The 17,055-nt window shown below is 32.9% G+C and overlaps 1 protein-coding gene across 6 annotated transcripts in view; it reads right to left on the bottom strand.

Annotated features, from left to right (window-relative positions):
- nrm (neuromusculin) overlaps positions 1-17,055 on the bottom strand; it is a 297,635-nt gene that overhangs the window by 57,646 nt on the left and 222,934 nt on the right. For all 6 annotated transcript variants that reach the window (XM_013306246.1, XM_013306247.1, XM_013306248.1 and 3 more), the window contains exon 5: positions 8,571-8,741. In XM_013306246.1, coding sequence (XP_013161700.1) covers positions 8,571-8,741 — 171 coding nt within the window. The remainder of the gene's footprint in view (positions 1-8,570; positions 8,742-17,055) is intronic.

Raw genomic sequence — 17,055 nt, 5'->3', positions numbered from 1 at the left:
GTTAGTTTTAGCAACGAATTATTTAAAAATTAACTTTTAACTTAACAGAGCTTTAAAGTGTGTTTTATGTGAATGTACTCTTATATATATACATCAATACATATTAATAAAATTGGAATATCTGTATGTATGTAGAGAAAAAATCATATTTCGTACATGCGTTGTATTTTCGTTGCTGGTAACGAAAAAACATTTTTTAATTTTTTGTCTGTCTTAATGTTTGTCCGTATGGTCGCATTTGTACCGCGTAACATCCAGAACGGCTGAGACATGTTATAGGCTTTTTTAAATACTGTGCTGACGAAGTCGCGGGCGACTACTAGTATATATGACCGGTTGGAGTTGAAACTGATGTGTTTGATAATTGAATTGTCATTTGTTTTACATTCTCGTCTTGCTATGGATTTCTGAGTCCGAATCCCGGTTTAAAACATATTGTCATTCCTGTCATTATCTTTGACATGTTTGAGATGTCAATATGTTTTAAAGTCATGGTTAGATGTAAAATCATTGTCAGTCGGAGTTTTTTCATTAACAATTTTTTTTTATACATGCCTTTTAAGAATGGAATACACAGTTAAATATTTATTCGATTTCCGATACAAAACATAGTAAATCAGAATGGAATTTGCGAATACCTTCCCTGTAGCTACATTGAAAGCATTTGAAACTCGTCTACAAAATATTCTAGGCTTTTAACATTTGAAGACGAAGTGCATTTCTATGTTTCTTACAAAATTTTCAAATACATCGCTATTTCGATTCAACGAATATTTTTTATACAAGGTGAAATATCGCGTAAATTTTTTGTTATTTTTTCGAATGGTAATTTTAAACGATTTCATTTTTTATCTGTGCATATTAATATTATAAAAAAACATACATAAGTGCGCGTATACACACAGATCCTCACATAAAAATGCGAATTAGTTACATAGATGGATGGATGGATGGAAGTTTGAAGGTAACGTAGTCTGGAAGAGCACATAGGGTACGCATTAAATTTGTTTTTAATTCCGCGCGGATGGAGTCGCGGGCGACAGTCTGTTCATTAATAAAATTTGTGTGTGTATTACTGTCTGATCTGAATTCTTTTATAAAAAAAACTAGAAAAGGTTTAGTTATCTCTATTTTATCGAAGTCTGAAATAAAGATCTCAACGACATCTCTCAGATCGAATTATCTAAAAAAATAGACCAAAAGCCGAAAGCAAAAAAAGGATTAGTATCGAACGTCCAAAGGCGAGCGTATCGCAAAGAAAATAAAACCGATCAAAATGGGTATTGTCTTTTAATGTCATTGAAATTTGAACTTAAATAACATAGCTATTAGGTGTTTATTTAAATTGATTAAATACCAGACCGTATTCATAGTGCTGGTCGATAGCTGAAATTACACGTATGAATATCGGAGGCGGTGTCCCTCCTCAAATGGTCTACGATATATCAATAGGGATAAATGAAGTCGAATTATTCGACTTCGACTCTAGAATTCTGATGCGTAATGTTTTTTAGTTATTCTCGTGGTAGGGGTTAGTGTACTATCTACTTGTAGACATTATTAGTTAGAATCCTTTGGCGCGAATGGCGCTCTTTCGTTACAAAGTCAAGTGTCAGAATGATTAGTGAGGGGACATAACCATCGACAGTTTAGTAAGGCTAGTGTTGTGCCAGTACACCGGCACAGTGTCGGATTTTTTTCCTAACACTACTTTGAAATACTATGACTTAAGTATTCATTGGTATGAAAATTGAGAAAGTTTGATAAGACAAAACCTTACTAATATTATAAATGCAAATATTTAGATGGCTGGAGGTTTATTTGAAGGTATCAACAGAAGAGCTGAACGGATTTCGCGTGAAATTACATATAGAACATAGTCTGGAAAAACACACAGGCCACTAATTAAGTTTTTTTTTTAATATATGCGGACGACTAGTTGTTTCTATAACAAAAACAATAATAGTAGGGGACAATTTTTTTGTGCATGCATATTTTTTCGAATTCATATTTTTCTTACTAAAATGTTAATTGTTTTTTTTACATTAGGTTTACACTGCTGTAACATTTAACAAAATCATGTTGTGCTGAAGTGGTGCACGGTTAGACATAGTAGTAAACACTCTTATTGTTATCATGAATAAGTATAGATAGCGTAACTTAAAGTTATTTAAGTTACGTATGCACGAGAGGCGCGCCGTATGTCACCTGCCGACGAGACCTGCATAGCAACAGCCTGTGGAAAATATCGCCGCGTCTGGCCCCGCCCGGAAACCATACCGGAAGTCTTTATGTATGAGAAGAATTTTCTCTACTGATATTCAAATATTTCAAATCTTATATTATACTAGCTGTCGTCAGCGACTCTGTCCGCGCGGAATTAAAAAAAAAACTATTCGTCTAAGCGTAAATTTATATAGCCTAAAGCTTTCCTCTATAAATGGACTATCAAAAAAAAGAAATTTTTTTACAAATCGGACCAGTAGTTCCTGAGATTAGCGCGTTTAAACAAACAATTTTGGGCGACAATTAGTACGTTAAATAGATTTTCTTTATTAACTGTGTAATGCCTCATAACTAGTCATAAACAAGTCTTAGGAAATCACCTTACTAGTCGTTTGTGCAAGTTTTTTAAAGGCTTTGAAGTAAAAATGGAATAGACTTAATGCATAAGTTCATTCATAACATTACAGTATTTTAGTATTAAAAAACTTCATATAAAGACTAAAAAGCAATCCAAGTAAAGGGTAATTGAGGCCAAAAAAACGGTCGTCTCAATGACTTTGTTTTAATTCAACACTGAAATTTCAACTTTAGTCTTTAAAGTTAAGGTTTAGTTTTGTTTCTTCTGTTTATTAAGTAAACGTTAATAAAGAAATCCCATCGACTCTCCCTGAAATTTCACGTATGAATGTGAATGTGGTTGAACATTGGAATCCAACGTCTCTGATTGGCATCCGATATCTATATAACATCGAATACTGTCTGTCTGCGTGAATTGTTAGAACATTCTCAGACACATTTATGAAATAACTAAGCTTAATATAATTTAATATTAAGTTTATTAAATACACGTTGTCGTTATCTTTGTTTGGATTTAATTGACACTATTAATGTTATTGCCTTGGTTTTATATTTTAAACATTAAGAAACAATATTAAATATAATCATAATCACTCTTTGATAATTTAGCTTTGTAATGGTTAAAGAATTTTTCAAATCGGTCCATTAGTTTTTGAGTTTAAACGTTACAAACAAACAAAACTTTTTATTGTATTACTGTAAATTTAAACATAACTTTCTTTCTAACGTATTACTTTAATAAAAGGTATTACCAAAAAATAATACACATGTAGATAATTGATTTGTTTTTTTCTATATTTTAAAATTCTAAAAGGAAGTTATTCTTCGATCGTGTTAGCGGGAATTTCAAGTCGAGTCATGGACTTTGTTACTGAACGGAAGAACAGAATTTCCTCCATGAGAAGACGTTTAAGCGATCTACAAAATACTGTTAAATTTATTTCATAAACTACTAGCTGTCGCCATCGACTCCGTACCCGTAGATATATAAAAAATCTTAATTAGTGTAGCCTATGTGTTCTTCAGGCTATGTTCTATACGTATGCCAAATTTAAGCAACATCCGTTCAGCCTTTCTGGAGATATCTTCAAACACCCATCCATCCATCCACATCACATCCATCTAAACATTCGCATTTATAATATTAATAAGTTAAATAAAACCGCAGCTGAAAAAAATGAATAAATAGTATCCTTTGTCCGTCTCCTGGCTATAAGCTACCTCCTCACCAATTTTCAGCCAAATCGGTAAAGCCGTTCTTGAGTTGTAAATAGTTCAACTAACACGACTTTCTTTTATATATATATTTCAAAATAAAGTAGATTTTTTTTAGTCATTTTTCAGTACTAACTTTGTCGCGTCTTAATTGGGACTCAGAGTTTAATGATTGATAGATTTAGTACTAGAATTGCACACTAAATGACTTTCTAAGTAACTAATAAACGTCTGTGAGTAAACATTATCAGTTTCTAATTTCATGTAACGTAGCTATAACAAAGTACAGAATCTGAGATTAGAATGATAGAAAATTACCACATAATTCCGTTCTATTGAATACTACATTTAAGGTGGATTTCCACTGGACTGTACCGTAATATTCTGTTTTGAACGCAAGCCGGTTAATTCTCAGTTTATAATAATTAATAAATAATTGCCTCTGATACGGTAGATTTGAATATTAAATACGACTAATGCGAGGTATAGTACTGGGAAATTCCAATTTAAACTATTAACATGCGACCACACCTTATTAAAACACACAGTTGTCAATTGGTCATTTAGGAAACCCTTAGTGTAGATTTAGACCATTTGTACACAAGGCTACGTAAATCTCGTATACTATGGAAGTCCGTTGCGTCGCATCCTTGACGCGAGTCGTCTATTCAGTCGTTACAGGAATAACCTGTCAATTGTCAAATGTCAACAGTATAGATTTGTTCCGCCATCTTGGAAAATGCTTAAACTTTTACAATGACTATTTGAATATGTCGCTTCGAGACTAAAATCGCCGGGTAGCGAAGATTTGTGTTACATTATTAACAAAGAGGCTTAATATGAGAAATACAAGTTATGGGACAGTTTTAAAAAAATTAACAAACCTTAAATTATGCAGTAAGAACGTCGTTTGAACAGTTCACTAAATACTACACTAAGGTAATCTCTTTGTGACTATGTGTATGCCAGTAAATTTTTATAGTTATTAGTATCTTTTAAGTTAAAATATGAACTTCTTCAACTCATTATGATGGGCAAAATCGCAGGCAGAAGACGAGTTGGAAGGAGGAGAAAGTCGTGGCTAAGAAACATCCGGGAATGGACCAATATTGCCAGCGTTGAACAACTTTTTCGCTTGGCACAGGACAGGAAAGGGTTCGCTGAGCTGACGGCCAACCTCCAGTAATGGAGAGGCATTGGAAGTAGAAGAAGATCTTTTAAGTAGAAAAATAAATAACAAAATTCCATGAAGAAATCGTTTTCAAATCAAATTGAACAATCGCTGCAACGCCTTTACTTTGTATGCCGATTGGCAGATGGGCGCTAAAACAATAAAACGTGTTTCGAACTCGCGACCCAAATATAAACATTTTAGTGTGAAGCCCGCCCCTCAGTCATACACACTTTGAATACTAAAACGAAGTTTAAAGCTAACTTAAATACACGACTTTCGTTTACATTGAGATTTTGTTATGAAACTGAAAACAAAGAATTTTCTTTATCTTTGGGATTTTTACATCTGTGTTTTGTTTATCTAGAACAATTATACAGATTGAACTCCATTGCAATTCGTTGATTTTTTTAACCCCAATGACTTATTACCTGAAGTAAGATAGATTGATATGAAGGTCTTTACGCGTAGAGCCTATGTGTATGGGATAAGCACAGGTTGATGATGACTAATTACCTGTCTGACCTAGAAAGAGTTTTTGTCAGTCAGTCGGAATTTTTGGCTTTTCACTTAATAAATATTATTTTAACAAAGAAGATTGTCGTTACCAAGGCAAATGTCAGATTGATTAGTAATGGGACATAAACGTTGACATTTTAATAAGACTAGTGTTGCGCCAATACACCTCACCGGCACAATGTCAGGTTTTCTTTATAACACAATGGTTGTCCAATATTATGTTGGAGAAATTGTTATACGGTGTTATGCGGTTTGGAATCTTACATTCTTAATTATATTATAAATGCGAATGTTTTAATGGAATAGATGGATCCATGCAGAATGTTTGTTTGAAGGTATCTCCAGAACGGCTGCATGGATCTCGCTGATATTTAACATAGATGTAGAACATAGTCTGAAAGAACAGATAGGTCACTAATTATTGTTATAACTCCGTATGGACGTAGTCGCAGCGACAGCTAGTAAGTGCATATATCAATAGCAAAAAATCTTTTTTAGGGTTCCGTACCTCATAGGAAAAAACGCAACCTTTATAGGATCAATTTGTTTATGATTTTAAAACATAACATTTTATTTGTGTGGAATTATTTGCTAGAGTTACATAACTATCATCAATTAAATAATAAACGCAATCAATTATCATGTTACGAATCAGAGTAAAATCTCAAATAATCCAAATTAACAAACTACCGAGCTTTCAAATATAGTAGGCTTTACGTAACGATAGTTTAGAATTACTAATACCCGCATCCGATATTCCATTTATGCTCTGCCCAACGATAAATTACAAATCGTGCACGGATTCTGTATTCACGCTGTACGTTCCGAATTAGCTACCGCAGTGGATTTGCGGTCACTCTATACCCGGAGATGTAACCGATTCATTCGCTCTAATTAACCTTAATCACAACTAAATCGAGACAATTTTCGAACGTGTACTTCGTGGTTATACGACCGTGGTAACGATCTATGTAAATATATGAATATTGATAACTAATTTTAGACATTATTAATTAGAATCCTTTTCGCGCGATTGACGTGATTTCTTTATATATTTTTTTTATAACAGAAGACGGCAAAAAAAGCGGTAACACCGAGGTGTTTAACGACGCCCATGGACATCAGCAATACCAGAGGAACCGCACATGCGTTGCCGGCCTTTGAGATGGAGATACGATCGCTTCTTGAAGGACCCTAAGTCGTAGCGGTTTGGAAATACCGCTGAGAACAGATCATTCCGTTTCTTTATAATATATGTCGACGTTTTCGTTTTGTTTCGTCCAATGTCAGAATGAATAGTGAGGGGACATAAACGTCGACATTTTAGTAAGGCTAGTGTTGCGTCAATACATTGGCAAATTTTCGGATTTTCTTTCTAACACTAATTGGTCCTGAATTTTGGTTTGCTTTGTCTATTATCCACGCTATTCGCATCGAAAGACGGCATTTATCAACAAGCAATCTGTTGCGGGCAATGAGTGCGGTGCGTCGGCCATGAGCCAATGGACTGTCTCAAAGGCACCTTAAAGGCCTTAAAGGAATGCAAATCAATTGAGGTCTGTTCATATAACATTGTTTGGCGAGTTTGTTTAGTTTAACGCATTAATTATATGATAATCGAAACAATAAATACAGTTGCTGCAATTTGAACGAGCAATCAATTATATAGAGTTGGTCATTAATTGAAATTTTAGTGCGATCCATTTCAATATTATTAGAGCTGTGCGGATACGATAAGCTTTGAACGGGACTTTATTAAAATGTACGTCATTTAAAGTTATTTAATTTTTACATAATACAGTAATTTGTTAATTGTAAAATCACTTTTTATTACTACTAATAGTCTGGTAATAATTTTTTAATTTTAAATTTTTATATCGTAATTTTTTTTGATTTATATTTAGATTTCTCGTTAATGTGTAGCGTCCTTTTTATAGAAGGTTTAAAATGATGTTTCATAAGAAAATATCAAGTCAAAATTCCTTTTATCAAATCCGTCTTCCATTAACTTAATCTTGCGATTTATTAAGACAATATTCTTTGTTGATTTTTGTATATCAAATTTATTTAAGGCTCGCCCCTGTACCAGCTTTTCTGGCCACTTTTTGCCACATTCATAAGTGTTTTTTGTGTATTGATATACAGCGTCGAAAACAGTGAAAGTAAATAATTTTTTGTCCTTAAATTACGAATGTTTTGGTCCAATTTTTGACTGGAATTAATACCTGTTACTTAGGAAGCTTTTACAAAAAAAAATTGAGGAATATCTTTATATTTGTAGCCACAGTGTCTAGTCATATGGTGGAGGGTATCAAATTATAAAAAGTTACAAAAGTTAATGTAACTCAAAACAAAAAGAGTTGGATTTTTTTTAGTATTATTCCCCGTGTAGTTATCGATCTGGCTATACACAATTAACGTTTTATCTTTGAATTTTGTTTCATGTGTGTTTTATTATCAAATAAAAAAAATATTTTCACATAGAAGTTATATTTAAAATCTCTCATAAACAGGGCTTCGTATACCACAATTTATTGGCTCATTCAACGCGTTGTCTTAATTGAAGGCGAAGTATTGCGCCATGAATCTAAACGGAAGCCGCTTCCAGAGGCTGCAATATCTTAACAGCGCATATTAAATACGTTTCACTAATGTAAAGTACATTTTATGGAGATTAATTCTAACGTGTTAAGGATTTACTGTTTTTGGGAAAAAACACTAGACTTTTATAGGCAAACCTAAGTCTTTGAACATTAAGGGTGACACTTAGTGTAGGTTTAGTAAAGAAATTTATAACAAGGCATTGCTTGCATTAGTCAAACTGGTAATACTGGAAATGACTAGGCCTGATTTTTATAAAAAAATAGTTAGAAAATTACTGATGAATAAAGGAATAATATTTAATTTTAGCACGAAAAATTATAAACATATATTTTACTAGTCGATCTATGACGGGCCTACAGAATCTTTTTGTAAGTCCGACCCTGCTTACGACCCAAATCTTTGCCACCCAAAGTTAAGAAAAACTCTTCAACATCATATAAGGATACTGCAAATGAAAAATGCGTTTAAATGTACTTACCATCTAACATTTCCTTGCCGTTGAAATACCAGGCGACCTTCGGCTGTGGCTTCCCTTCCCGCACCAGACAGGACACGTTGACTCTTGTCCGTTCCAGTAGAGGGCCCAGTACAGCGCCATCTGCCAGCACCTGCCCGTCACCAGTTCGTACTTCTACTGACTGAGGTTTTACTGTGAACAAAATGAGAAGATAGATGAGAAGATAGCTAGAGGCGAACATACTCTTTTAACTTTGGCCCGAGTCTAGCCCTGTCAAATACAAGGGAAGAGCTGTCAATACAGAAGGGCCTAGGGCCGCTAAACTTTCTGCCGGAAATAGCTAGCTTAGCTCAATACTCAATTAAACTAAAAGTTTCTTTTTATATCTGTTTTAGACTACGTCTAGTTGAATTAATTTACCAAGTCATGTACCTTTGTTATTTAATTTTGAACTCTATTTTAATGACGATAGAGTTTAAAATGATAACAATACGAAAATGTATCGAAAACATGAAATTAAATTCAAAATTAAATGAAGATAAATAAGGTCGCTAATTGGTAAGAAGGTAGATGGAAATGAAAAACATGATAATGAGGTAAAAAAATATGCAATAAAAAGCCTCGCTCCGTCGTCCAATTATTCAGGCATTCGATATTTTTCTATAAATACTGTACTAACGAACTTTAAAACTCCTGTCATTATTTGCCTCATTCGAACAAGTACTGTCGCATGCGACAGTGTTTTAAAAATAATTGGGCAATTAAGGATGTAAGTTTAATCACAATAAAATTAATTATATGTCACTAGCTGTCGCCCGCGACTGTCTGCGTGGAATTAAAAAAAAATAATAAGTAGCCTATTTGTTCTTCCAGACTATGTTTCAAATGTATGTCCAATTTCAGCGAGATGTAGATACTACCATGTAGATACTTTCTAACGAACGTCCACCCACACATCCAAACATTTACATTTATAATATTAGTAAGATTTTCCTTTTTTGTATAGCGGCTACAGAAAACCGCGTTAACTTCTGTATGAATAATTTGTTATAATCATTTCGTTAATTATGATATCTAGTTATGTCCATACGAATGTGTTCAAGTTAAAATGATATTGAAACACAAAGTTTCTTTATAGTTAGGCACCTACGTGCGTGTAAAACAATGACGTCATCTTCGCCAAAAGTTTTGTTACCGAGTGTACCTTGAAGCAATCACCGATCACGTTCATTGCGACACTTAACAAAGTTAGCTGATTTAACGCACTTAATATTTTGAACTTAATTTTTATTTTTCAATACCATTTACTTACAGTTTTTATAAATAAAAAAGACAGTGCCGTCTAGACACGAAAAAATCTTTATATAATAGTAAAAAGCGTAGAAACTAAGCGTAAAAGTAGTAAAAATATGAACACAATATATACTAAAATTTTTATACAATCACATTTATTCGTCACCATCCCTTTTCCCCGTCAATTTATCTTTATTGTATTGAACAGATAAGAGGTATAGTTCTTTTCAAATGTCTTGGCGGCTCAAGGTGTATGTACTAAACTTGTATTTTATGCAGCGACGCGCACCAAGTTAACAGCCGTCAAAGTATTTGACTGTAAATGTTACAACTTAGGTTCAAAATAAAATTATTAGTTTTTTAAATATTGTTTTAATTAGTGTCTCGAAATCGTTAAGAAAAATCTGTAACCTTACTTGTGTGTGTTTGAAGAATTAATTCTTCTTTTTCCCTATCCAATAAAGTACAAACTAATTATATTATTACAGGTAAAATGTTCTTTATTTAAACAAGGATTGCTAAAAAAAAACTACATCGAATCCTGCGCCCTCTTTTATCTCAAAAAGAAAGCTGAAGTAAGGCCAAAGTCTCGTTAGTCAAACAATAAGGTGCAGGTGAAATTGGCCGGCGGCCAGACATCTTACACTGGTTCAATTTAAAATTTAACTTCTCGTATAAAAAGTCTGCCTTACCAAAACTTACATTACAACACACAAGCCAAAAACACCATTACCCCGTAAAGAATACGGTATTAAATCGTTTGCGATTACAAAACAGTCAAAAGATATCGACTTAATGTAAAACTAATATTTTTTCATTGTTAAACACATTTGCAACGACCACGTCTATATTAAGACATGTACCGTGGGTTTCTGAGACCAAAGTCCCAATTTCAAACTTATAGTTATTTCTGCTATATCAAAGATAATGACAGGGACGACCATATGTTTCATCAGAAACCCACGGGTAGATTAAACTTAAAATTTGTCACGAAATTCTATCATCAAAAATATTTTTCGTACAAGTATTTCGACAATGGAAACTCACGATTAGAAACAAATTTACGTTATCAAGATATCTATATAATTCTTTAATTCAAGTATAATATAAAAAAAAGATTCGATCTCATGTTGCTGACGAGAATATCGGGACTGAATCAAGTTGGAAAGGCAATAAGATGTGATTTACGCAGCACTGGCTTTTTATTACAGCTCACATGTGTTAAATAATTGTGCGCCGCAGAAAGTTTTTTAATTTATTTTTCAACTAGTTGTCGCCTGCGACTTCGTCTGCGTGATAATAAAAATCTTAATTAGTAGCCTATGTGTTCTTCCAGACTATATTCTACATATAAGCCAAATTACTTCGAGATCCATGTAGCCTTTTTGGTGATACTCTCAAACAAACATACATCTAACCAAACATTCGCATTTATAATATTATATTTAGCTATGATGTACATATTTTAAAAATCTGTCTAGCTGCTCGACCCCTCTACAATATCATAAAGGTAAACACAGTGCACGTGGCTGACATTTCTAACTGCCATCACCAAAGACAGTCGCTCGCAAGCTGTTTGTCAAGATCACCGTAAGAAAAGTCGCTTTGTCTATAGCGACAGTATAGACGACTCGCGTCGACGATTCAACGTTGCATGTACGCAGCGCGCAACGAGATACTAGTAAAAAAGACTATTTGATATTGGTTTCTACGATTTATTTTGAATTGTGTAACGGGCTTAAACACATCTATTTTTTTTAGATTTGGTGGTTGTTAATTATTTAAATATCTTTGTATAATCTTTTTCACGAAATGAAATTAATGTGACCCAAAATAATTTTAACTTATTAAAATTAACTATAACCATCGTAATTCTTAATAAATGTCATTGTGCAGAGATGTTGACTTTCTTTGAAAGTAAATGAAAAAAAAAGAAGTGCGGCCATTTTGTCAACTTGTCAGATGTCAGGAGAAAAACACTAAAGTGTCATAACGAGAGAACATGTGTCAAGTTTAGACAAGTTTTCTCTTATTAAGAATGTAACAAGGGACAAAGTGAAATAGGGCAACATTTATTATTCTAAGTTTCTTTTTTTTTACTTATTGATAACTGAATATAGAAGTAGTTTTGTTTATTTATTCACTTGATTATAAAAATGTTAGTGTAAATTATTAGAATTAGTGACGATAAAATGCTTAAGAAGTAATAAAAATTGTGTATTGTTACTTAAAAGTTTTGTACTTGTATTTACACATATTGCTATCCTTTTCTCTCTCTTAGAAACGAACAGAGACAATACAAATGTCAATTGATACCTTATAATAATGAGTAAAAAAAGTTACTAAAATACGTAACACACTTGCCTTGGCTATAGATAAATATTTAATCATTCGTCTACTTCAGGCGAAGATTTATAATTCAAGATATAAGATAGGTGTACTCTAAATTAGGAAATTTATCCGCAAGCGTGCTTTGACAGCGTCTGTCGACAAAGCGCGAAATTGGCGGGAAAACTGACGGCGCTGACATCTGTCAGTTGTGGCGCGTTTATGAGGGGCGCTGTTTGTCATCATGGCTAGGTTTGATTGTTTGTTTTATTAGTGTTGAAGACGCGTTGACGAATGTTGTGAAATTAATACTGATATTACGTTCACTTTGTTTTGTGAATTTGTAGCATTTGCTTATAGTATTAACATTAATATTTTGTTAACTGTCTAAATTCTAATGCGATATGACACCAGTATTGACGTTAGGGTAGAGTGATGTGGGGACGTCCGCCCAGGGCGCCAGGCTCAAAATATCGCACAGGCGCCAGAGTCGGATACAAAAAGACGACTGCGGTATTGTTTATTAACTTTCAAAGATTTCCTGCGATACAAAAAAAAGGGCGCCGCAAAAATGTCGCCCAGGACGCCGAATATGCCAGAACCTGGTCTGTATGTTGCTATAAGTTGGCTGCGACTTCATACGCAAGGAATTAAAAAAAAATCAGAAATGTGAGTATTTTTTAATTTCTTTTATTATACTTACCTCGGATATTGTAACGAGATAAAGTTGTTTCCAATTTGAAGTACTAGGAAACTTCTACAAAGAACCTTTGTGCTGACCAGAATAACTCAATATTTGAAAGTTTCCAAACAAATCCTTAGCAAAACCCTATCTTTTATACTACCAATTGACTACCCTATGTTAAACGGTCATTAAGTGATTCCTTAGTGTAGATTTAGAGTGATGAATATACTCTGTGTGCTGAATTAACTATTAAATGACTGTTTGGTTAAATACTTTTCTTTTAAATGTTTAGTTTAAATTTAAATTCGTATTCGAGTCAGAAAGTAAAGTCTGTTGAAAATTAAATGTTTGCATATATTAGAATGTTAAAAATGTAAAAATTTGAAGAGATTTTTTTTTATTTCTTTGTCGGTGAAGCGAAACAAGTTCTCCGAATTTATTTAAATTTTGTTTCACATTTTTTTGTTTTCTCTCTAAACAGAAAATTTTAATTAAAATTTCAAGTTAATACTTCTTCAATTAAAGTTATAATTTAACGTCGATTAAAAAACTTTAATTATGAAGTATCTAGACTAGAGATTAATATTTTTAATGAATCAAACCAAATCAAGGACTTAAAAATTTAAGTTAATAATACTTTTATAATCATACTAATATTATAAATGACAATGTTTAGATGGACGGATGTTTAAACTTATATATAAACACGGCTAAACACTCACGTATATTCGTCCGGTGGCGGCACCGACTAGTTTCGAGCCCATCGGGGGCCCTTCATCAGGATGAGTGGTACTGGTATTATTTCGCGGACGCGGCCCGTCGCTCACTCATGGATGTAAGTTTGTTAGAAGTTATCTCCAGAACGGTTGCATGGATTTTATTGAATTTTGCTTGGAAGAACACATAGGCTACTAAGTTTTTTTTCATTCCCCGCGTATAGAGTCGCGGGCTACAGCTAGTGTTTTTTTAATAAGACGTAATAGGACATAAATATTTGGTAATCATTCATAAAATAAAAAAAAAATGTAGAAATAATTTTACTGAAATTGCAATTACGCCCAGTCACCCAGACTTAAGGTAGGCTCCGAGCCCTTTATTAGAGACGCATAATGATCTGATGATGATAATCTTATATATAAAATTCTCGTGTCACAATGAAATTTTATATGCATATTCAATAGGTCTGAAAATCGTCTAATATCTATTTTTTAGTCTCGCACGGACGGAGTTGGGGACAGCTGGTGTTTTCGAAAAATAAATGATACCACCTAAATTCAGTACTAGGCAGTGTTAGAGTTTTCATTTGCTACGTAACTGTTGGATAAAGCGATGCGATATTTCAAAAAGCACAAAGGCTGTAGCGTCACGAGGCTAAGTCTTGCCAAGTGTTTAACTAAGTGGAAGTTTACGTCCGCTACAAGCTCGCGGAGAATGGCCGCGAAAGCCTTCATAAGAGGCATGTAACAAACACAGTTCAACAATTCATTAAAATAAATTGTGTAACATTTTTATTGTTTATTTTTACTTTTATTTCTTAAGTAATTAAATATAAAAAAATATGCTATATATAAAACATATTTAAAGGTAACGTAAGGAACAACGCTCATGAACATCTGCAGTGCCAGCGGAACTGCAGATGCGTTGCCGGACTTTAAGAGGATAGTATACTCTTTGAAGGTCCCTAAGTGGTTAGAAAATACCGCCGAGGACTGACCATCCCACAACGCGGCTGTACATTGCAGAAAAACCTCGGAAAACCGCACTGTTGTGGAATACCAGCGTCCGTTTGACCATGATCCATAGACAAATTCCATTTTTTGGCTTCCGTACGTCATAGGAAAAAAACGTAACTCTTATAGGATCACTTTGTCGTCTGTCCGTCTGTCTGTCAAGTCCCTTTTTCTCAAAAACCCGTGAAGATATCAAGCTGGAATTTATTTTTTTATTTCATATTTCTCAATACGTTATCTGATTTATAAATTGTTATAGTTAAAAACTAAAAACAACATTTTCAATATTAAAGACGACGGAAAATATAAGGATGGAAAGAGCGTTTGGATTAAGATGAATTTCGGACTATCTTTATATATATAATTCTTCTGTGAGTGTGTATGTTACTGAACTTCTCTCAAACGACTGGACCGATTTTGATGATTTTTTTTGTGTGTGTTCAAGGGGATCTGGGAATGGTTTAGATTCACAATTTTGTCCGCTGGACAATGTTTTTTTAATTAATTTTTAATTTATTAGTAGTTGTTGATTTTGGAATGTTTTACATTGGATCCGACAGACGGCGCTACCATCGCAGTGTCAAATTTTAAATAATTTTCGAATTTTAATTTTAGCTTATTAAAAATAGTTTGAAATTTTCAAATTAAAGACGTGTAGACAGGACAACGTCTATCGGGTCCGCTAGTTATGTTATATAATAAAAAGATAAAATGAAAATATTAAATAGAATTATTAGAAATAAAGAGAAAAGCACGCACTGTTACAGAATATATTTACAACTGATACTTTTAAATATAGAGAAAAAAGAAAAAAAAAACATATAAGTTCTAAATACAAAAATATAACAATTATGAATAAAAACGTGTAAAAAGGTTCCGTATCTGTCGAGCACATATATTGTATGTCGTGTTGGCACGAACTATCTCCTTATAGTTTGTATACAGTCAGAAGTTTTGCTGTAAATCATTCAGAAAAGCGATTCCCAAACTGGAATGCATTGGCAGTTTCAATAAAAATTCAACTTTTTGAAATATTTACTTGTGAATGCGTCTGTACATTATTGACAGACGAAATTGTACTTTGTGCGATGTGAATAAGGTTTAAATTTGATGTAATTAGATATTTCTTAAGTAGAAAGATAAAATTTACATCGCAACAGGAATTTTTGCAGTTCGGAAACTGTTTTTCGTTCAGTTTAAAAGAATCTTAAGATTTACATTTGAAAGTGTTTTATGTTTAGAAATGATTATTTGTACTTGCACAGGATTTTTTGTTATTACGTAACAAACATATTTATAACCTCAACCCGAGGTTCCAAAAGATGAAAAAGCGCCATCTATTGATTGCTTTTCAAAACAAAGACCTTAAAATTTTTAATTTATTACGTTTGGCTGAATGGATGGATGTTTGTTAGAAGATATCTCCAAAACGACGGTATGAATCTCGTTGAAATAGATATAAAACATAATCTTCAATAGCACATGATGCTAGTAATTAAGTTGTTTTTTAATCCGCGGACGGTGTCGCGGGCGACTGCTAGATTTATAAATCTAGATTCACCAATTAAGAACCTAACCATAATTAACAAGAGAAGCTCAGTAACTCAAATATCAACTATTTTAAAAGACATTAAAGCGGACTCCGTTTTTCGTTCCCGTTACCGTTTACCGCGTCGGAGGAGCAAATGATTACCATATTCCCGGCCGTGTCCGCACCTTCCTAATTACGGTAATATTATCATAAAATATTCCTGCAGTATTAATATCTCTCGCTGAATACATTATTGAAGGTACGTTTAAAAATAAATTAAGAAAATTCTATACTTTAATATATTTTGATTAGATTACTTTGTAGAAAAATTTAATATTTTCATACTACGTGGGCAGGAAGGACAATAAAAAAGTGATTAATTTTTTTGGATGGATAATTGGTTTCATTGGGTTAATTTTGTTAAGGAAATATCAGAGAAAATCCTTTTATATTTACCTAAATCTTATCAAAGATGTATTTTGGAATAATTTTACTATATTCTCCGTTTTAGGTAGATTTAAAATATTTAAAATAAATAGATTTTTGTGAGGGACTAACAGAGTTTTCGACATGAAGACATTTTAATATAATTTGCATATTACTGATGTTTAAGGTAATTTATGATAATTTATTATTAATTAAAGGACAGACCTGGAATCTACGCTAAAGTATACAGGTGTAAAATTTTGACGTTTGGATATAGATGTTTAGTTACGCGTTGATATATTCTTGCACTGTTTATCTACGTATTTTTTTTTCTTTTTATTTATCATTGTTATATGTTATTTACTGTTATTATAAAATATGTTATCGTGTAAACTGTTATGTAAAGTGTGTATAATGTCAAATTGGTTGTATACTGTAAGGATGCTATGCAGTTTTTTAATAAATAAATAAATTTTCGACTATGTTATACTAAAAGTCCAAATATTTGAACAT

This window comes from Papilio xuthus, unplaced genomic scaffold (assembly GCF_000836235.2).
Source record: "Papilio xuthus unplaced genomic scaffold, Pxut_1.1 DF828258.1, whole genome shotgun sequence".
Classification (NCBI taxonomy): Eukaryota; Metazoa; Arthropoda; class Insecta; order Lepidoptera; family Papilionidae; genus Papilio; species Papilio xuthus.
The sequence above is the reverse complement of the archived record's forward strand: the minus strand, read 5'-3'. Positions and strand labels throughout refer to the sequence as shown.